Source organism: Panthera tigris, chromosome C1 (genome assembly GCF_018350195.1).
Source record: "Panthera tigris isolate Pti1 chromosome C1, P.tigris_Pti1_mat1.1, whole genome shotgun sequence".
Taxonomy (NCBI): Eukaryota; Metazoa; Chordata; class Mammalia; order Carnivora; family Felidae; genus Panthera; species Panthera tigris.
In genome coordinates this window covers 191,643,244-191,665,725 of record NC_056667.1, presented here as the reverse complement: position 1 = coordinate 191,665,725, position 22,482 = coordinate 191,643,244, and the positions used below count along the sequence as shown (strand labels likewise).

Genomic DNA, 22,482 nt, shown 5'->3' with positions numbered 1-22,482 from the left:
TTTTGTTTTATTTTGAGAGGAAATGAAATATACAGAAATTATCTAAAATCATTTTGTAAAGGATGACAAAAAATAAAACTCAGTGTAGTTAGATAAATATTATGTTCTTGGAACTGTTAAAAAAATACCATAAGAACGTCTTCTAGGATCTATAACTGTGATACAATCTGTCACTTTTGCAATCAGACCCCAGAATAATCAACCAGAATTAGTTCCCAAGTATTCCTACTCCAGGTTTTAGATTGTTACTAAGGAATGTAAACACAATCTCTGAATGAGCAGGTAAAAGAGACCCTTATTTCCCATAACTATCTGCCAAGATATAATATCTGATGCAATCTTGCTACTTTTTCAAGCCAATGAGATTAGCAAAATGAGGTATCTAGATCGAAGCTTGTTTCTTCCACATGGGTTGCTATTGAAATGTCTGCCTTTGATTTAAAATTGTTTTTCCATTAGCTGGGAGCATGGCTAGGCATATGATTCCTGTCCACATCCAGCCTAATGTAGCAATTTCAGAAAGAGTTTGCAGCTCATATGAAGAACACCAAATTGCATCTCCCTGGGTATGCTTCACAGTGCTTCTCGCTGATTTTAGGGTGGGTGATACTGCAGCCCTCTCAACTCAGTACAAATTACCCAACCTGGAGCACAGATTCCTGGAAAACACAGTAATACTACATGAATAGTTTTCTTTTAAATTACTCTTTATGCACTTCTATCCACATTCTTCGTTCAGGCACATAGGATTTAAAAATGGAGGTTGTATGTGTGTGTGTATGTGTGTGTGTGCATATACATGGGCCTTCTCTTCAAAACCTATCTTTTACGTGTGCCAACGGTTCCATTACAAACTTTTTTTTTCTCATTTTAATCATTGGGCTTTTAAACACCAGTTGTGCACCACCGAGAGCTGAGCTTCAGGGAAATGGTGGTATTAAATCTGTCAAAATCCTCTAAAGGATCTGCTTACTTCAGAGTCTGACCTAGTGCCTCTTCTCTCATTAGTATCAAAGCTTGGTGGGGGCTGAATTGAAGTCCTCAGAAATTAGTTGGGTTAAATGAGTCTTGATTTATTCGACTCAGTGACCTATCACAAAATGGAATGAGGTCCTCTACCTTTATTATTATTATTATTATTATTATTATTATTATTATTTGAGAGAGAGTGTGTACATGAGTGGGGGGGGGGGCAGAGAGAGAGGGAGAGAGAGAGAGAATCTTAAGCAGGCTTCAGCTCAGTGCTGAGCCCAACATGGGGCTCTATCCCACAACCCTGGGGTCATGACCTGAGCTGAAATTAAGAGTCAGGTGCCCAACCAACTGAGCCATCCAGTTGCCCTGACCCTTACCTTTTTTTGGAAAGACTACTGCCTTTGATTTCATTGGCAATTATCTCTGCATTTTTAACCCTGAGTACCAGTTGCGTAATATAAAGGCTGAATCATATGTGACCATTTTCTTTTTTAAATTTTTATCTTTACCACCATTCTCATTAGAGCAATCTATAAATGAAGCCTAAGTTACCTTCTTGGAGTGTCAGGCAATTCTAAAGGTGTTAAAGTAGAAAACTTTGGCATTAGAAATGATTGCGCTACTTGATTTCCATGATTTCTTTAGCAAGTTTCTTCATTGTTCTTTGGTATCTGAGAACTTGATAGTGCTGCCTGCCAGTAATGTGGTTTTCCTTGATGGATGAGTAAAGTGTGGAGTTGACTCTCTCCAACACATTTGTCCTTTGGCTCTGATGGCAGGACTGACCAGATGAACTTGCATTGGCATGAGCTGGGCTGTTCTCATGGTTGGCTTGCTGGAGAAATGCTGTCAGATCTGATGATTAATAGCCCTGCAGTCCAGTAAGCTCACTTCATCACAGAAAACCCTAAACACACAGTCACCTCATCAGAAAGCAAAAGACAGCACCGTTCTGTAGCAAAGATCATGTTTACCAGAGGATTGCAAAATTAGATTACTTTCAGTTAGTTTGCAGCCTTTGGTTCCCAATATGTTGACTTTTAGAGGGAATATTGGAGAAATCAGTAACTACCTTTTATGTAACATTTTAATAGAAATGAAGCATTTCTATTGAAACATTTAATTTAAACATTTCAATTAAGAAAATACAGGAGAGGTATGTGTGCATGTGTGTGCAAAAGAGCTTCCAGCTGGGTCCGCCTCTCATTTTCTCTAGGCCATTCCAGGGCCAGGCTCTGTCAGTTATCCCTACTTTTGTATCTATAGTTTCCTCCTTTACTAGCACCTTCATTTTAGCATATGAGTATGCCCAAGTCTCTCCCAACTTTAAGAATCTTTTTGAGGCATAAAACTTATTTGAAGAAGTAATAACTGAAACCTCTCTAGCCTGGGGAAGAAAACAGACATCCAGTTCTAGGAAGCATAGGGAGTCCAAAACAAAATGAACCTAAAAAGAGCCACACCAAGACATAATAAATACAGTGTCAAAAATTAAGAAGAGTATTTTAACAGCAGCAAGAAAAAAGCAACTAGTTACATACAAGGGAATACCCATAAAACCATCAAATGATTTTTCAGCAGGAACTTTGCAGGCTAGAAGGGAGTGACATTATATATTCAGGCATAGAGACTGAAAGGAAAAATCTTACAACCAAGAATACTCTACCCAGTAAGTTTATCATTCAAAATTGAAAGAGAGATAAAAAGTTTTCCAGACAAACAAAATTTTGAGTTCATCACCACTAAACCAGTCTTACAAGAAATGTTACAGAGGCTCCTTTAAGTGGAAAAGAAAAGGCCATAAGTAGAAGAAAATTATGAAGGAAAAAAATCTCACTGGTAAAAGCAAATATATAGTAAAGGTAGTGGTTGACCACTTATAAAGCTAGTATAAATGGTAAAAGACAAAAGTGGTAATATCAACTATATCTACAATAATTCATAAAGGGATACACAAAATAGAAAGATGCAAAATAGGGGCACCTGGGTGGCTTAGACGGTTGAGTGTCTGACTCTTGACCGCAGCTCAGCTCATGCTTTCACAGTTCATGGGGTCAAGCCCTGTGTCAGGCCTGTGCTTACGGTGCAGAACTTGCTTGGGATTCTCTCTCTCCTCCTCTCTCTGCCCCTCCCCCACTTGCTCATGCATATGCTCTCTCTCTCTCTCAAAATAAATAAACTTTGAAAAAAAAGATGCAGAATAGATCAGATAGATGAAACATGGGGGGTGTGGTTAAGAATGTAGTGTGTTCTTTTATAAGGTGTTCAAACTTTAAGCGACAATAAACCTAAAATAGACTGCCATATACATAGGGTATTGTATATGAAACTCATGGTAACCACAAACCCAAAACCTGTAATAGGTACACAAAAAATAAAGATACAAATATCCAAACATAACACTAAAGAAAGTCATCAAATCATAAGAGAGCAAGAGAAGGAAGAACAGAGAAGAACTACAAAAACAACCAGAAAACAATTAACAAAATGGCAATAAGTCCATACCTATCAATAACTACGTTAAATGTAAATAGACTAGGGGCACCTGGCTGGCTCAGTCACTTAAGCATCCAGGACTTGATTTTGGCTCAGGTCATGATCTCAGAATTTGGGAGTTTGATCTCCGTGTCAGGCTCTGTGCTGACAGTGGTAGAGCCTACTTGGGATTCTCTCTCTGCCCTCTTCCCCGCACCCCCCACCCCCTTTCTCTGTCTCTCTCTTTTTCTCTCAAAATAAATGAACTTAAAAGAACAGGAAAGAAAGAAAGAAACAATGGCCTTAAATGACACATTAAACCAAATGGACTTAATAGATACATAATGTCCCATCCCAAAACAGTAGAATGCATATTCTTTTCAAATGCACATGAAACCTTCTCCAAAATTACACATTAGTCTACAAAACAAGTCTCAATAAATTTAAGAAGATTGAAATCATATCAAGCATCTTTTGCAATCACAACAGTATGAAAGCAGAAACCAATTACAAGAAAAAACTAGAAAAATACACACATACTTGGAGGCTAAACAACATGGTACTAAACAATCAATGGGTCAATGAAGAAATCAAAGAAGTAATTTAAAAAACACCTTCAGGCAAATGAAAATGGAAGCAACATTCCAAAATCTATGGGATCCAGCAAAAACAGTTTTAAGAGGATATACAGGCCTACCTCAAGAAACAAAAATGTCTAACAGTCTAACCTTACACATAAAGGAACCAGTAAAAGAACAAACAAAACCCAACATTACTAGAAGGAAGGAAATAATAAATATCATAGCAGAAGTAAATGAAATAGAGACTAAGAAAACAATAAAAAAATTAATGAAACTAAGAGCTGGTTCTCCAAAAAAATAAACAAAATTGATAAACCTCTAGCCAGACTCTTCAAGAATAAAAGAGGGCTCAAATAAGTAAAATCAGAAATGAGAGATGTCACAACCAACACTAGAGAAATACAAAGGATTTAAAAGACTATGAGCAATAAATTGGATAGCTAGAAGTAGATAAATTCCTAGGAACATATAATCTTTCAAGACTGAATAAGGAAGGAATAGAAAATCTGAACAGACTTTCTGTTCTCCTCAGCAAACAAAAGTCCAGGACCAGATGAAGCATTCCAAAAAATTTCAGATGAAGAAATGCTTCCAAATTCATTCTACAATACCAGCATTACCCTGATACCAAAACCAGACAAAGACATTAAAAAAAAAAAAAAAAAAAAAAAACAGGAAATTACAGATCAACAGCTTTGATATAGATGCAAAAAAACTTCAGTGAAATATTAGCAAACCAAAGCCAACAATACATGAAAAGGATCATATACCATAGTCAACTGGGATTTATTACTGGGATACAAAGATGGTTTAATCTCCACAAAACCAACCTGATATACCACATTAACAAAAAGGAGGATAAAAATCATACAGTCATCTCAATAGATGCAGAAAAAGCATTGGACAAAATTCATCCATTTATGATAAAAACTCTCAAAGTGGGTACAGAGGGAACATACCTCATCATCATAAAGGTCTTATATGACAAACCCACAGCTAACATCATACTCATTGGTGAAAAGCTGAAAGCTTTTCCTCTAAGATCAGGCACAAGACAAAGATGCCCACTTTCACCACTTTTATTCAACATTGTATTAGCAGTTTTAGTTACAGCACTCCCACAAGAAAAAAGAAATAAAAGGTATCCAAATTGGAAAAGAGGAAGTAAACCTGTGCTAGATCCTAAAGACTCCACTACAAAACTGTTAGAATAAATGAATTCAGTACTGTTGCAGGACACAAAATTAATATATGGAAATCTGTTGCAATTATTATGCATTAACAAACAAGCAGAAAGAGAAATTAGGAAAACAATCCCATTTACAAGTGTATTAAGAAGAATAAAATACATGGGAATAAATTTAACCAAGAAGGTGAAATACCCTAATGAGAAAAACTGAGGATGACACAATAGAATATACTGTGTTCAAGGTTTGAAAGAATGTTGTTAAAATGTTCTTACTACCCAAAGCAACGTACAGATTCAGTGCAACCCCTGTCACAATACCAGTGGCATTTTTCACAGAACTAGAACAAGTAAACCTAAAATTTGTATGGAATAGCAAAAGACCTAGAGTAGCAAAAACAATCTTGAGGTATCGTGCCTCCTGATTTCAAACTATATTACAAAGCTATAATCATCAAAACAGGATGGTATTAGCACAAAAACAGACACATAGATCAATAAAACAGAATAGCCCAGAAACAAACCCACTCATATGGTCAACTAATCTACAACAAAGAAGGTAAGAATATACAATGGGGAAAAGACAGTCTCAATAAATGGTGCCTAGAAAATTGGACCACGTTCTTACACCATATACAAAAAATAAACAAAATGAATTAAAGACTTAAATGTAAGACCTGAAACCATAAAACTCCTAGAAGAAAACGTAGGCAGTCAACTTTTGGACATCAGTCTTAGCTATTTTTTTGGATCGGTTTCCTCAGTTGATAAAAAACAAAGCAAAAACAAACAATTGGGACAATATCAAACTAAAAAGCTTTTGCCCCACAAAGGAAGCTATTAATGAAATGGAAAGGTAACCTACTGAATGGGAGAAGATATTTGCAAATAAGGGATCAATATCCAAAATATATAAATAACTCATCAGTATAAAAAAAAACCTGATGAAAAAATGGACAAATCACCTAAAATAGATATTTTTTTTAAAGACATACAGATAACCAACAGACACATGAAAAGATGCTCAACATCACTAATCATCAGGGCAATGTAAATCAAAACCATAGGAAGATATCATACCTTTCAGACTGGCTAGTATCAATACAAGAAATAAAAAATGTTAGCAAAGATATAGAAAAAAGGGATCCCTTATGCAGTGTTGGTGGGAATGTACTTGTTGCAACCACTATGGAAAAGAGTAAAAAGGTTCCTCCAGAAATTCAAAATAGAACTAAAATCAGATGATCCAGCAATTCCATTTCTGGGTATCTATCTGAAGAAAATGGAAATTCAAAAAGATGTATGTACCCCTGTGTTCATTACAGCATTATTTATAGTAGCCAAGATATGGAAACCACTGAAGTGTCTATCAGTGGATGAATGGATAAAGAAATTGTGGTATACATACACAAAGTGGAATATTACTCAGCCATAATCTGATTTCAAAAATGAAATTTTGGTTGGGGCGCCTGTGTGGCTCAGTCGGTTAAGCATCTGACTTTGGCTCAGGTCGTGACCTCATGGTTCACAGGTTCGAGCCCCGCATCGGGCTCTGTGCTGACAGCTCAGAGCCTGGAGCCTGCTTCGTGGATTCTGTCTGTCTGTCTCTCTCTCTCTCAAAACATAAATAAAACATTAAAAAAATTAAAATAAATGTTTTTTAAATGAAATCTTGGGGTCACCTGGAGAAATATTGCCGTTTGTGACAACATGGATGGATGTAGAGGGTATTATGCCAAGTGAAATAAGCCGGAGAAAGACAAGAACCATGATTTCACTTACATGTAGAATCTAAAAAATAAAACAAAAGAATAAACAAAAAATGGAAACAAACTAATTGGTGGTTGCTAAAGAGAGGGTGGAAGGGTGAAATAGGTGAAGAGGATTAAGAGGCACAAATTTCCAATTGTAAATAAGTCACAGAGATGTAAAATACAGCATAGGGAATTAAAATTTTAATGATAATGTGTGGTGACAGACGGTAACTAGATTTTTAAGTGCTTATTTTCTAATTTATGTAATGTTGAATCACTTTGTTACATACCTGCAACTAATATTGTATATTAACGACAATTAAAAAGGTTTTTCTAATTGAAATAATACATTTTCTTGTTTAAAAAAGGAAAAGATCCCTTCTTAGTCCTACCTCCTTTTTTTTTTTTTTTTTTTTTTTTTTTTTTAGCTATGGCCCAGTCTCTTTTTTTAAGGGCTACTTCTTTAAAGAGTAATCCATAGTCCTTCACCCCTCTGCAATCTGACTTCCCTCTTCCTCTCCTGAAATCAGTTCGTTCCAGGTCGCTAATGATTCCCATTTGCCAAATCCAGCAGAAACTTCTCGGGCTTTGTGACAGTTTTACTCATATTATTTGACCTCTCCACTGCCTTGGATGCCACTGACCCTCTTTTTCCTTCTTGAAATTCTCTCCTTTCTTGGCTTTGCTGCTCCTGGCTCTTCTGCTTTTTCTCCCTCCTATCACCTGCTCCTTCCCAGTCTTCTTCCCGCATCCACTCCCTAACTAATACTGTTCTGCCAGGATCCAGTCTGGGTTTTCTGTTTTTCTAATATGTGCTGTCCTGGGCTAGCACTTACGGCTTCACCTTCAACCTGTAGGCTAAGGGCACACAAATCTCTTGCCTGGACTCCTGGACGACTTTCTCTGGACATTCTGCAAACAGTTCTAGTCCTCTGCCCCAACTGAGCTACCTGTTGCGCAAAGACAATTCCTCTTCCTTGTTCCCTCTGCCAGTAAGTGGACACGCCATTTACCTAGTGGACCTAGCCGGAAAACTGAATAATCCCAGGCTCCTTCCTGGCCTTCACTTCCTGTTAGTCAGCATGACCTGTGGATTCTGCTACAGAAATCTATCTTGTGGCAGGCCCACTCTCTACAACCCCAGAGTAGCCATTTAAATTCTGTCCAGGCCCCCATCATTTCTCGCCTAATTAACAAAAAAGTTGCCCATCCCTCTCTCTCTCCCCCATCCCCTTCTGCTGCCGGGGTTCTTTTAAAGTCACAGATCTAACCATGCTGTCCTACACTTCTGTGGCAGCCCCATCTCTTTTGAGGTAGATGCGTAGCAAGGCATTGGGAGACCTCTCATTTCTGGCTCTGCCCTGCCTTTCTAAGCTCCTACCCATCTGTACGTGTGCACTGCTCTTTCTTCCTCCCACACAGCCGGTCCCCTGAGAGCACTTTGCTCACACTGGCCTCTGTGCTGTCACTCGTGCTGCTCCCTCCACCTAGAACTCCCCTCCTTCCACACCTTCAGATTACCAATGGGCAGTTCTCTGAGGCCTTCCTGAGCAGGTGCTCTGCAGGTTTCCCTCACCCCTGCAGGTATGTCTCCCGTTCTCAGCACTCCGCCTTGTGAACTGGAGCCATTTGCTTACTTGCCCGTGTATCCCACTTGTCTGCATATTCTTTGCTATTAAAAAGCCATGTTTCCTCCAAAGCTCCAGGGCCTAGCACAAGGCCCGTCACATATTACGTACCCTGCATCTATTTATTGCATTGAAATATATGCTGATTTTAGGTTTTTACCACAGTGACAAGTCATAGAGGTTGTAAGGTTGGATTTCATTTGCATTAAATTCACTGGGAGGTATGATGATCACAAGTAGTGTTTTCTGACAAAATGCAAATAATCATCCATTCTTTATTGAATACATTAATAGTAAAATTAATGCTGACATGACTATCTTAAAGGGACACCCGGCTTTGCCCCCTGGACATGAATCACTCCCCCAGGGGTCCCTGAAGTGGCTGTGAACTTTTCTCTGCATCCCCTAGGCAGCTCTGCCCGAGGCAGTTTACTGCTACCGGAGCACACACTGGGTCCACAGGTCCTCTGCAGCCCCTTTTACTACTCAGAGTGTAAGGGAAACTGGCCCCTGGGGGTCTCAACTCGTTCTGTCCATTTCCTAAAGAGCTTGGTCGATTGAGCCAACTTGCCCACATAAACCACAGCAGGGAAGAGCCCTTGGTGTCACCCTGATGGGAAGTTGCAGGCGCTTTCCTGGGCTTCGCTTTTATGTTATTATTTACCCCCTTGCTTCCCTTTGGATGGTCTGCCTAAAGGAGATTTTCAGAGACCGTCTTGCAAACCCAACCTGCCGTGAAGATGGGAGGCAGTGAGAAAGAGGAACAGCCTGATATCTGGCCATGCCTTTGAAACCCTTACCTTCTCTAAGCACAAGAGTGTGTTCCTACTTCTAAATGGCTGGAAAAAAAAATTTTTTTAATTTACATTAAAAAGCACCAGTAAGGGGGCGCCTGGGTGGCTGAGTCGGTTAAGCGGCCGACTTCAGCTCAGGTCATGATCTCGTGGTCTGTGAGTTCGAGCCCCGCATCAGGCTCTGTGCTGACAGCTCAGAGCCTGGAGCCTGTTTCGGATTCTGTGTCTCCCTCTCTCTGACCCTCCCCCGTTCATGCTCTCTCTCTCTGTGTCAAAAATGAATAAACGTTAAAAAAAATTAAAAAAAAAAAAATAAATAAAATAAATAAATAAATAAAAAGCACCAGTAAGGAGATACATTTTAATACCTCTCAGTCTTCCCTCTCAGGAAATTTATGGTCGTATTTGACTTTAGTGCTTTTGTGCTACAATTGCCATCCTGAGGGAAAAGAAAAGCTGATTGGCATTATCGTCTTAAAAGCCTGTGGATTTTGTGGCCACCACCATATCTCCTGAACACATCTTCTCCAGACAGACTCAGCTTAGTTCCTTTATCTTTTCTGCATATATTGCATTTTCTAGTTCTTTGTGTCTGTTATGACCGACCCCGTATAAATTATAGTAGTAGACACTGACAGGTGGTAGAGAGGAGAGAGTAGATGAGGTGCTTCTGTGGGGAGAGAAGACAAACGTGAAATATATTCACACCCAGAAACATTAAACACATAGATAACTTTAGCAGTACAAATAATGTTAGATGACTGTGCTCAAAGTTGGTTAGTTATTATGAGAAGAGGGGTGGTAGTTAATGAGCAGTATTTGGAAGCAAGAAGGACCTAGCCCAGTAAGGAGAATCTGGAAATCATTGCTCATCAACTGTGTTTATTGACACATTCATCTCCAGCCCTTAGCACAACACCTGGCTTGTTTTATGCACTAAGTTGTTAACTGGTTAATGAACGGACTGGCTGTAGTACTCTAGGAAGAGTCTACCAGTACGATTTGATTTGTAAGTTTATAATTATTTCTTACATCCTGTGTACTCTGTCATAGAAGTCTTAGGATTTTAGAGCAGGAAGGACTAAGTGGCAAAACATCGAGATGACCCTGCCCTGTGTTTGTTCCTGCTACGGTCCATTTCAGTCAGTTTCCTTCTCCCACAGTGTCCGGCTGACCTACGTTTGTACAAACCAACGGAAGAGGTAGAAGCTAATCTTGAAATGATTTTCCAGCCTACCTACTTGATTCACTCTGTCTCCATTTCTTAGCCCTTCTGACACATTGCTTTTATTTTACTTTATTTAAGGGATTTCATTATTAAGCATTTGCTGTTTAAAGATTATTCCTCCCATTGAGCCATGCTCAAACATACCGTGTCCCCTTATTGGACTATCCTATGTTGCTACGCTAGCTGCCCCACTCTAAGACTGCGTCCTAGGTTTCCTATTTGGCATGTATCTTTAGGTCTCAAGTTTTCCTGCAAATGCTTACATTATATATAAATAGGAAACTATAAATGCAATGTTGTATTCAGATTGGATCCTTGACTAGAAAAAAGGACATTAGACAATTGGTGAAATTTGAATAAAGTCTATAATTTGCATAATGCTTCCTTTCTTAGGTTTGGTCAATCCACCATGGTTGTGTACGATGTTAACATCGGGGTAGCCAGGTGAAGTACATGAGGGTTATAAACTGTTCACAAATAGAGGAAATGTTAGAAACCTGTAAACATGCTGGTTATTTTTAAAACAATTTTTCAAGCAGGAGAAAAATTGCAGAATGCCAAAGTGTACTTTAGATAATTCCAGACAGTGTAAGGTAAACAAATAACAACCCCTTTCCCTGCTATGCCCCTTCCTATTCAGTTCCCTTCTAGGTCCATCCCATCCATTCCCACAGCTTTAACTGTCACCTCTGTGCTGATGTCAGAAATGCCCTGGAGTATTCCACATCTCTTCATCCCTTATTTCCAAGGCCCATATTTGCTGGCTCTCCTACAAGCACTCTATATTCAGCACGTGTGAAACTCAGTTCTGTATCCCCTGCCCTGACAGCCTGCCCTGTGTAGGCTAGTGACATCACCATCCTGTCACGCAAGCTAGATACTTCAGTCTCTTTTGATTCCTTTCTCCTCTTTCACAGATTCTAAACATTGTCAATTCTTCATCCAAAAGGTCTCCTGTATTACCTATCCCCCACTTTCACTGTCCTCCTGTGGTTACCCTAAAATAGACTCTCAAATACCTGTTGGGACTATCTCTGCCTGCAGTCTGCCCATAATCTCTACTGCCTTCAGAAATTGGGCATGACAGAGTATATCAGTGTCACTTTCCTGCTTAAAAATGTATAAATGGCTATATATTGCTTCTGGCCTAAGTAGGAATAACATCTACCTACAAGAGACATGCATTATATAGCTAAATTAGATAGTTAGCCTGCCTCCCTCTTTCCTCTACTCCCACCTTCAAGAAAGTGGAAGGAGTACAGGCCTTTGGAGTTAGAAAGTCCTGAGCTTGAATCCCAGATTTGTGACTTTGGACAAATTAGTCTTTGCCTCAGAGCATCAGTTTTTTCTCACGTAAAATGGAGGCTATACTTACATGTAGGGCAGTTGTGAGAATTAAATTAAATGATGATGTATGTTGGGGCACCTGGCTGGCTAAATTGGAGGAGCATGTGGCTCTTAATCTCAGGGTCGTGGGTTCGAGGCCCATGTTGGGTATAGAGATTACTTAAATAAATAAAACTCAAAAAAAAAAAAAAAAAGGAAAGAAAGAAAAGAAATGATGATGTGTGTCAAGTGCCCAGCCCCCAGTGGGCTTTTCTTACTGTTATTGGTGCTTAATACTATAGGGTGCCAGGAGGAATACATCTCTCAATCACCTCTGTCTTGTATGTGTGTTTTTGAAAATGGAAGTGGTCTACCTTCCACAACAAGGAGCCTGTCTGTAGTAGGGAAACTTATCCCTCACATGGAGGAATAGGCACTTTCCCCATAACCTACCCACCTGGGCTTGGAATGTGTACCCCCTTCCTGCCACAGGTGTGGCCCTGAACCATTAGAGATGAAGAGTCCAGCCTCAGGTACTATAATGCATTTCCTAGAATATAAGAATATAAGAATATAAATATATTAGCAGAATTTTTCAGAGCCTATCATACTTACTAGGAGAACTCCAAACAAGCATATGCCTGTACCAGACCTCCATGGGAGAAGGAGTTTATCTAACAGGTGTCCTTTCTTCAGTGGCTTAGTACAGTGGCTGAAACATAGTTGTGCTTAATCAGTATTGGATAGATAGAAAGATGAATGGAAGGACGAAGGAATGATTTAATCTCTAGGATTTGTCTATTAATGCATGCATAATTGAAAGACTGAATAATAAATTTCCCAATGAGCTGGATATTAGCTCAGGGATTCTAAACCTTGGCTGCACTAATCACCAGGAGAATTTTTGTTTCATTTAACACTGATTTCTGAGTTCTACCCATGCTTATGCCCCGTTATTTTCTAAAATCTCCCCCAAGTGATTTTAATAGACAGTCAGGGTTGGGGTCAAACATGCCAGACCATTCTAAAAATATGTATCCTGTGCATAACTTACCATTCTCAATTAACAGTTTATATATCTTTTCCTCACTTAACTCTCCTTGGCTTATTACTGGGAATGTCTTATTCACAATTTTCCACCTAGTGCCTGGCACAGTGCTTGGTATATAGAGGACAGTTATAAACGTTAATTGAATAAATTGGTTGTTTCATTTAGGATACAAAAAAATTGCACAGTACCACAAAAAACAGAAAAAAAAATGCTGGCACCATGAGTTTTATTTTGGGATGTATGTGTGTTGGTCGGGAGGGTTCTAACCGTCTATACTTTGGTATGATTTTTGTCCGTAATCCATAGTTTTTTTTCTCTGTTCACAGTCATTTATCCAGATACTGTAAATTGACAGCAGCTAAATATATTAGACTCTGTCAGGGAATCCCAATATGAAATATTTCACCCCATTAGTCCCATCTGTACCTATGCACTAAAATTCGTCATGATATATGCAAGAGGATAGTTCATTAATGTGATATCAAGCACTATTGTCCCCATTAAAGAAAGCCATAAAACCCTCTAGACAAAGACACACAGGTTGCCACACCGATTTTCTCAATTCCATAATCTAGTAATTTAAGCATAGAACTGGAAAGATATTTAAAGACATCATGTTCAGTAGTCTTTATTAAACATCGAGGAAGCTGGAGCTAGGTGGGTTTTAGGATTTGCCTGAGATGACACAACCTGTGAGAGACACAGCTAGTGCAAGAAACCTGATGTTCTAACCCACCGTGGATTGCATTAGAGTCAAAGGTCAGGATAAATTCCAAGAAATGCCCAATCTTCTAAGACTGAATGAAGAAGAAATGCAAGATCTGAACAGACAAATTATAAATACTGAAATTGAATCAGTAATCAAAAATTTCCAGCAAATAAAAGTCCAGTACCAGATGGCTTCATAGGTGAATTCTACTAAACATTAAAAAAGAGTTAACACCTATCCTTCTCAAACTATTGCCAAAAAAAAAAAAAAAAAAAAATAGAAGAGAAAGAATACTTCCAAACACATTCTATGAGGCCAGCATTACCCTAATACCAAAACCAGACAAAGACAGTCAAGAAAGAAAGAAAGAAAGAAAGAAAGAAAGAAAGAAAGAAAGAAAGAAAGAAAGAAGAAAGAGAAAAGAAAAAGAAAAGAAAAAGAAAAAGGAAGAAAAGAAAATTACAGGCCAGTATCACTGATGAACATACGTACAAGTATCTTCAACAAAATATTAGCAAACCAAATTCAGTAATATATTGAAAGGATAATAGGCAGTGATCAAGTGGGATTTGTTCCAGGGATTCAAGGAAGTTTCAATATCCAAAAGTACACAGATAATCCACATGATAAGCCACATAAACAGAGGGATAAAAATTATATAATTATCTCAATAGATGCAGAAAAAGCATGACAAAATTCAACATCCACTTATGATAAAAACTCAACAAAGTGAGTCTAGAAGGAACATACCTCAACATGATAAAAGCAATATATGACAAACCCACAAATAACATCATACTCAATGGTGAAAAGCTAAAAGCTTTTCCTTTAAGATCAGACACAAGACAAAGATGCCCACTCTCACCACTTTTTTAAAAAATTTTTTAATGTTTACTTTGTCTACTTTTGATGGGGGGAGGGGCAGAAAGAGAGAAAGAATCCCAAGTAGGCTGCACACTAGCACAGAGCCTGACACAGGGCTTGATCCCACAACTGCAAGACCATGACCCAAGCCAATATCAAGAGTTGGAAGTTCAACCAATTGAGCTACCCAGGCACCCCTCACTCTTAAGCCTTTTATTCAAATTATGGAAAATGATAAAGCTGAGAAAAAGATTAAAAAAAATATAGACCATGAGGGGAGAATTAGAGAACTAAGTGATTTAATGAAACATAATAATATCTGTATCATAGGAGTTCCAGAAGAAGAAGAGAGAGAGAGAAAGGGGCAGAAGGTTTACTTGAACAAATTATAGCTGAGGACTTCCTCAATGTGGGGAAGGAAGCAGACATGCAAATCCAGGAGGCATAGAGAACTCCCTTCAGATGTAACAAGAATAGGTCTCCACAACATATTACAGTGACACTGGCAAAATACAAAGATAAAGAGAGAATTCTGAAAGCAGCTAGGGACAAACAGGCCTTAACCTATAAGAGTAGACACATAAGGGTAGTAGCAGACCTGTCCACTGAAACTTGGCAGGCCAGAAAGGAGTGGCAGGAAATATTCAATGTGCTGAATAGGAAAATTATGCAGCCAAGAATCCTTTACCCCGCAAGGTTGTCATTCAGAATAGGAGAGATAAAGGCTTTCCAAGACAAACAAAAACTGAAGGAGTTCGTGACCACTAAACCAACCCTGCAAGAGATCTTAAGGGGGAGTCTGTGAGTAGAATGCTGTAAAGACTGCAGAGGTCCAGAAACCTCACCACAAGCATGAAATCTACAGATAACACAATGACACTAAATCCATATCTTTCAATAATGCTGAATGTAAATGGACTAAATGCTCCAAACAAAAGACATAGGGTATCAGAATAGATACAAAACAAGATTCATCTACATGCTGTCTATAAGAGACTCATTTTAGACCTGAGGACACCTTCAGATTGCAAGTGAGGGGATGGGGAACCATCTATCATGCTACTGGAAGTCAAGAGAAAGCTGGAGTAGCCATACTTATATCAGACAAACTAGACTTTAAACTAAAGGCTGTAACAAGAGATGAAGAAGGGCATTATATAATAATTACAGGGTCTATCCATCAAGAAGAGCTAACAATTATAAATGTTTATGCACCCAATTTGAGAACACCTGTATATATAAATCAATTAATCACAAACATAAACAATCTTATTGATAAGAATGCAGTAACAACAGGTGACTTTAATACTCCACTTACAACAATGGACAGATCATCTAGGCAGAAAATCAATAAAGAAACAGTGACCTTGAATGATACACTGGACTAGATGGACTGGAAAGATATATTCAGAACTTTTCATCCAAAAGCAGAATACACATTCTTCTTGAGTGCACATGGAGCATTCTCCAGAATAGATTACATACTGGGTCACAAAACAGCTCTCAATAAATCAAAAAGAATCGAGATCCTACCATGCACCCTTAAGATCACAATGCTATGAAACTTGAAATCAACCATGAGAAAAAGTTTGGAAAACCTCCAAATGCATGGAGGTTAAAGAACACCCTGCTAAAGAATGAACGGGTCAACCAGGCAATTAAAGAAGAAATTTAAAAATATATGGAAACAAATGAAAATGAAAACACAACAGTCCAAACCCTTTGGCATGCAGCAAAAGAAGTCCTAAGAGGAAAATACATTGCAATCCAGGCCTATCTCAAGAAACAAGAAAAATCGCCAATACAAAATCTGACAGCACACCTAAAGGAACTAGAAGCAAAACAGCAAAGAAACCCCAAGGCCAGCGGAAAAAGAGAAATAATAAAGACTATAGCAGAAATAAACAATGTAGAATCCCCCCCCCCCAAAAAAAAAACCCAAAAAACAACAACAACAACAAAACATTAAACAGATCAATGAAACTAAGAGCTGGTTTTTTGAAAAAATAAACAAAATTGATAACCCCCTAGTCAGACTTCACAAAAAGAAAAAAAGAGAGGACCCAAATATATAAAACAAGAATGAAAGAGAGATCACAACCAACACCACAGAAATACAAACAATTACCAGAGAATACTATGAAAAAATGTATGCTAACAAAGTGGACAATCTGGAAGAAATGGACAAATTCCTAGATATCCACACACTACCAAAACTCAAATGGGAAGAAATAGAAAACTTGAATAGACCCATAACTAGTCTAGAAGAAATTGAATCAGTTTTCAAAAATCTTCCAACAAATAGAGTCCTGGGCCAGATGGCTTCCCAGAGTAATTCTACCAGACTTAAAGCAGAGTTAACATTTATCCTTCTTAAGCTGTTCCAAAAAATAGAAATGGAAGGAAAGCTTCTGGACTCATTCTATGAAGCCAGCATTACCTTGATTCCCAAACCAGACAGAGACCCCACAAAAAAAAGGAGAATTACAGGCCAATATCCCTGATTAACATGGATGCAGAAAATCTCAACAAGATACTAGCAAATTGAATTCAACAGCGTATTAAAAGAATTATTCACCATGATCAAGTGGGATTCATTCTTGGGCTGCAGGGCTGTTTCAGTATTCACAAATCAATGTGATACATCGCATTAGTAAAAGGAAGGATAAGAACCATATGATCCTGTCAATAGATTCAGAAAAACCATTTGACAAAATACAGCATCCTTTCTTTTTAAAAAAAATTTTTTTTTAACGTTTATTTATTTTTGAGACAGAGAGAGACAGAGCATGAACAGGGGAGGGTCAGAGAGAGGGAGACACAGAATCTGAAACAGGCTCCAGGCTCTGAGCCATCAGCCCAGAGCCCGATACGGGGCTCGAACTCACGGACCGCGAGATCGTGACCTGAGCTGAAGTCGGCCGCTTAACCAACTGAGCCACCCAGGCGCCCCTACAGCATCCTTTCTTAATAAAAACCCTCAAGAAAGTCCGAACAGAAGGAACCTACCTTAACATCATAAAAGCCATATATGAAAAGCCCACAGCTAATATCCTCAATGGGGAAAAATTGAGAGCTTTCCCCCTGAGATCAGGGACACGACAAGGATGTGCACTCTCACCTCACCACTGTTGTTTAACATAGTGTTGGAAGTCCTAGCCTCAGCAATCAGACAACAAAATGTAATAAAAGGCATCCAAATTGGCAAAGCAGCCAAACTTTAACTTGTCACAGATGACATGATACTCTACATGGAAAACCCAAAAGATCCCACCAAAAAGCTGCTAGAACTGATACATGAATTCAGCAAAGTCGCAGGATATAAAATCAGTGTACAGGAATCGGTTGCATTTCTATACACCAATAATGAAGCAACGGAGATATCAAGGAATTGATCCCATTTACAATTGCACCAAGTACCATAAAATACCTAGGAATAAACCTAACCAAAGAGGTAAAAGATCTGTATGCTGAAAACTATAGAAAACGTATGAAGGAAATTGAAGAAGACACAAAGAAATAGAAAAACATTTCATACTCATGGATTAGAAGAATATTATTAAAATGTCAGTACTACCCAAAGCAATTTATACATTCAGTACAATCCCAATCAAAATTGCACAGGCATTCTTCTCAGAGCTAGAACAATCCTAAAATTTGTATGGAACCACAAAAGACCCCAAATAGCCAAAGTTATGCTGAAAAAGAAAGCCAAAGCAGGAAGCATCACAATCCCAGACTTTAGCCTCTACTACAAAGCTGTAATCATCAAGACAGTATGGTATTGGCACAAAAACGGACACATAGACCAATGGAATAGAATAGAGAACCCAAAATTGGACCCACAAATGTATGGCCAACTAATCTTTGACAAAGCAGGAAAGAGTATCCAATGGAAAAAAGACCGTCTCTTTAGCAAATGGTGCTGGGAAAACTAGACAGTAACATGCAGAAGAATGAAACTGGACCACTTTCTTACACCATACACAAAAATAAACTCAAAATGGATGAAAGACCTAAATGTGAGACAGGAAACCATCAAAACCTTAGAGGAGAAAACAGGCAACAACCTCTTTGACCTCAGCCACAGCAATTTCTTGCTCAACACGTCTCCAAAGGCAAGGGAAATAAAAGCAAAAATGAACTACTGGGACCTCATCAAGATAAAAACCTTCTGCAATGCAAAGGAAACAATCAACAAAATTAAAAGGCAACTGATGGAATGGGAAAAGATATTTGCAAATGACATATCGGATAAGGGGCTAGTATCCAAAATCTATAAAGACCTTACCAAACTCAACACTCAAGAAACAAATAATCCAGTGAAGAAATGGGCAGAAGACATGAATAGACACTTCTCCAAAGAAGACATCCAGATGGCCAACCAACACATGAAAACATGCTCAACATCACTCATCATCAGGGAAATACAAATCAAAACCACATTGAGATACCACCTCAAACCAGTCAGAGTGGCTAAAATTAACAACGTAGAAAACAACAGATGCTGGTGAGGATGTGGAGAAATGAGAACCCTCCTGCACTGTTGGTGGGAATGCAAACTGGTGTTGCCACTCTGGAAAACAGTGTGGAGGTTCCTCAAAAAATTAAAAATAGAACTACCCTACGATGCAGCAATAGCACTACCAGGAATTTATCCAAGGGATACAGGAGTGCTGATTCATAGGGGCACAGGTACCCCAATGTTTATAGCAGTACTTTCAAAAATAGCTAAATTATGGAAAGAGCCTAAATGTCCCATCAGCTGATGAATGGATAAAGAAGATGTGGTTTATACATACAATGGAATACTACTTGGCAGTGAGAAAGAATGAAATCCTGCCATTTTCATCAATGTGCATTAAACTGGAGGGTACTATGTTAAGTTAAATAAGTCAGTCAGAGAAAGACAGATATCATGTTTTCACTCAAATGTGGAACTTGAGAAACTTAACAGAAGACCCTAGGGGAAGGGAAGGGGAAAAAATAGTTACAAAACAGAGAGGGAGGGAGGGAGGCAAACCTTAAGAAACTCTAAAATACAGAGAACAAACTGAGGGTTGATTTGGGCGGGGGCATTAGAGGGGGAAAGGGGTGATGGGAATTGAGGAGGACACTTGTTGGGATGAGCACTGGGTGTTATATGTAAGCGATGAATCATGAGAATCTACCCCCAAAACCAAGAGCACACTGTATACACTGTATGTTAGCCAATTTGACAATAAATTATATTAATTAATTAGTTAATTAAAATAAATTCTTTATGTTTATTGTTTACTTTTGGGGGGGGTGGGGCAGAGAGAGAATCCTAAGAAGGCTGCACATAGCACAGAGCCTGATGTGGGGCTTGATCCCACAACTGTAATACCATGACCCAAGCCAATATCAAGAGTTGGATGCTCAACCAACTGAGCCCCACAGGTGCCCCTCAATCTTACCACTTTTATTCAACATAGTATTGGAAGTCCTAGCTATAACAATCAAGAAAAAAAAGGCATCCAAATTGGAAAAGAGAAGTAAAACTGTGACTATTTGCAAATAACATGACACTATGTATAGAAAACCGTAAAGACTCCACTAAAAAATGATTAGAATAAATGAATTCAGTACTGTTGCAGGAAACAAAATTAATATACAGAAATCTTTTGCAATTCTATACACTAATAACTATCAGAAAGAAATTATGAAAACAATATCATTTACAGTTGCATCAAGAAAAAAATACCTAGGAATAACTTTAATTGAGGAAATGAAACACCTGTACACTGAAAATGGTAAGACACCAATGAAAGAAATTGAAGCTAATACAAATAAATGGGAAGACATACCATGGACTGGAACAAATAATATTGTTAAAATGCCCATACATCCAAATCTGACCTACAGTCTGCAGATTCAGTGGAATCCCTATGAAAATACTTATGCCATTTTTCACAAAACTAGAACAGGTAATCCTAAAATTTGTACACAGCTACAAAGACCCTGCGTAGCCAAAGCAATCTTCAGAAAGAACAAAGCCCTGATCTCCAGCTATACTACAAAGCTATCATAATGAAAATACAATGGCAGTGGCACAAAAACAAATGCATTAATTAATGGAACAGAAGAGAAAATCCAGAAATGAACCCATGCTTAGATGTTCAATTAATGTTCAACAAAGGAAACAAGAACATACAATGGGGAAAAGACAATCTCCTCAATAAATGATGTTGGGAAAACTGGACCATTTTTTTTAAATCATATACAAAATAAACTCAAAATGGAGTAAAGACTTAAATGTAAGGCCTGAAACCACGAAACTCCTAGAAGAAAACATAGGTAATAGGTTCTTGGACATTGATCTTAACGTTATTTTTTTTGGATCTGTCTCCTCAGGCAAAGGCAACAAAAGCAAAAGCAAAAACAAACAAAAAAATCAAATGGGACTACATAAAACTAAAAAACTTTTGCACAGTGAAGAAAACCATCAACAAAAAGGTAACCTACTGAATGGGAAAAGAGATATGCAAATTACATAACTGATAAGGGATTAATATCCAAAATATATAAAGAACTCAATTCAATATCATAAAAACAAATCAATTAAAAAATAGGCAAAGAATCTGAAGACATTTCTCCAAAGATGACATACAGATGGCCAACAGACACATGAAAAGATGCTCAACATCACTAATCATCAGGGAAATGTAAATCAAGACCACCATGAGACATCACCTCACATCTGTCAGAATGGCTAGGATAAAAAAGACAAGTAACATATGTTGGTGAAAATATGGAGAAAAGGGAACCTTTGTGTACTATTGATAGGAATGTAATTTGCTGCAGTCACCATGGAAAACAGTATGAGGTTCCTCAAAAAATTAAAACTAAAACTAAAACATATGATCCAGCAATTCTACTTCTGGGTATTTATCCACAGAAAAAATTTATTTGAAAAGAATATGCACTCTTACATTCATTGCAATATTATTTTTAACAGCCAAGATAGGGAAGCAACCTAAATGTCCATCAGTAGATGAATGGATTAAGAGGAGGTAATATCTACATACAATGGAATATTACCCAGCCATGAAAAAGAATGAAACTTACCCATTTGCAAAAACATGGATGGACCTAGAAGGTATAATGCTAAGTGAAATAGGACAGAGAAAGACCAATGCTGTATGATTTCACTTATATGTGGAAACTAAAAAAAAGCACACAAAACAGAAACAGACTCAAAGACACAGGGAATAATATGGTGGTTGTCAGAGGGGAGGGGGTGGGGTAAAGGATGATAGATGGGAAGGGGATTAAAAGGTACAAACTTCTAGTTATAAAATAAGACACAGTGGTGCAATGTACAGCACAGGAAATGTAGTTACTAATACATAACAACTTTGTATGGTGATAGATGGTAGTTAGATTTATCACGATGATCACTTCATAATGTATATAACTATTCAATCACTTTGTTAAATACCTGAAACTAATAGAATATTGTATGTCAGCTACACTTCAATTAAAAAAAAAAAAAAAAACAGAGCATTACTTCTTTTTGTCCTGAAATAAACTCATTAAGGAATTAAAAAAAAAAAGAAAGAAATCAAAGACCAAACTTTTACTTCCATCTTAGTATCTGTTAGAAAGAAAAAGTGTGGGTATTGTTACAGTTTCCTCAGAGACTGTTGGGAGGAGGAGTGTTGGTGCAAAGGGAAGAAGGTAGAGGAAAGGGATCTTGAATGAGACTTTGAAACTTATCAGGAAAAGTGTGTTTTGTGGCAGTCAACACAATTCATTTGTCTTTCTGTCCTTGTTTTCAGAATTTTCCCCAGAGAATACCTCCTTCAACAGATCCACCTGTATTCCCTCGCTGATCTGCAGCAGGTAAGCACTCATAAGGGCCATTTCATTGCTCTTTTCTCATTGGGA

General features: G+C 38.1%; 1 protein-coding gene across 25 annotated transcripts in view; it reads left to right on the top strand.

Moving 5' to 3' along the window:
• PLEKHM3 (pleckstrin homology domain containing M3) overlaps positions 1-22,482 on the top strand; it is a 195,500-nt gene that overhangs the window by 93,937 nt on the left and 79,081 nt on the right. For all 25 annotated transcript variants that reach the window (XR_006220911.1, XR_006220909.1, XR_006220908.1 and 22 more), the window contains one exon: positions 22,374-22,437. Coding sequence is in view for 20 of the 25 variants with exons in the window: in XM_007089934.3 (XP_007089996.1) it covers positions 22,374-22,437 (64 nt within the window). In the remaining 5 variants the exon portion in view is untranslated. The remainder of the gene's footprint in view (positions 1-22,373; positions 22,438-22,482) is intronic.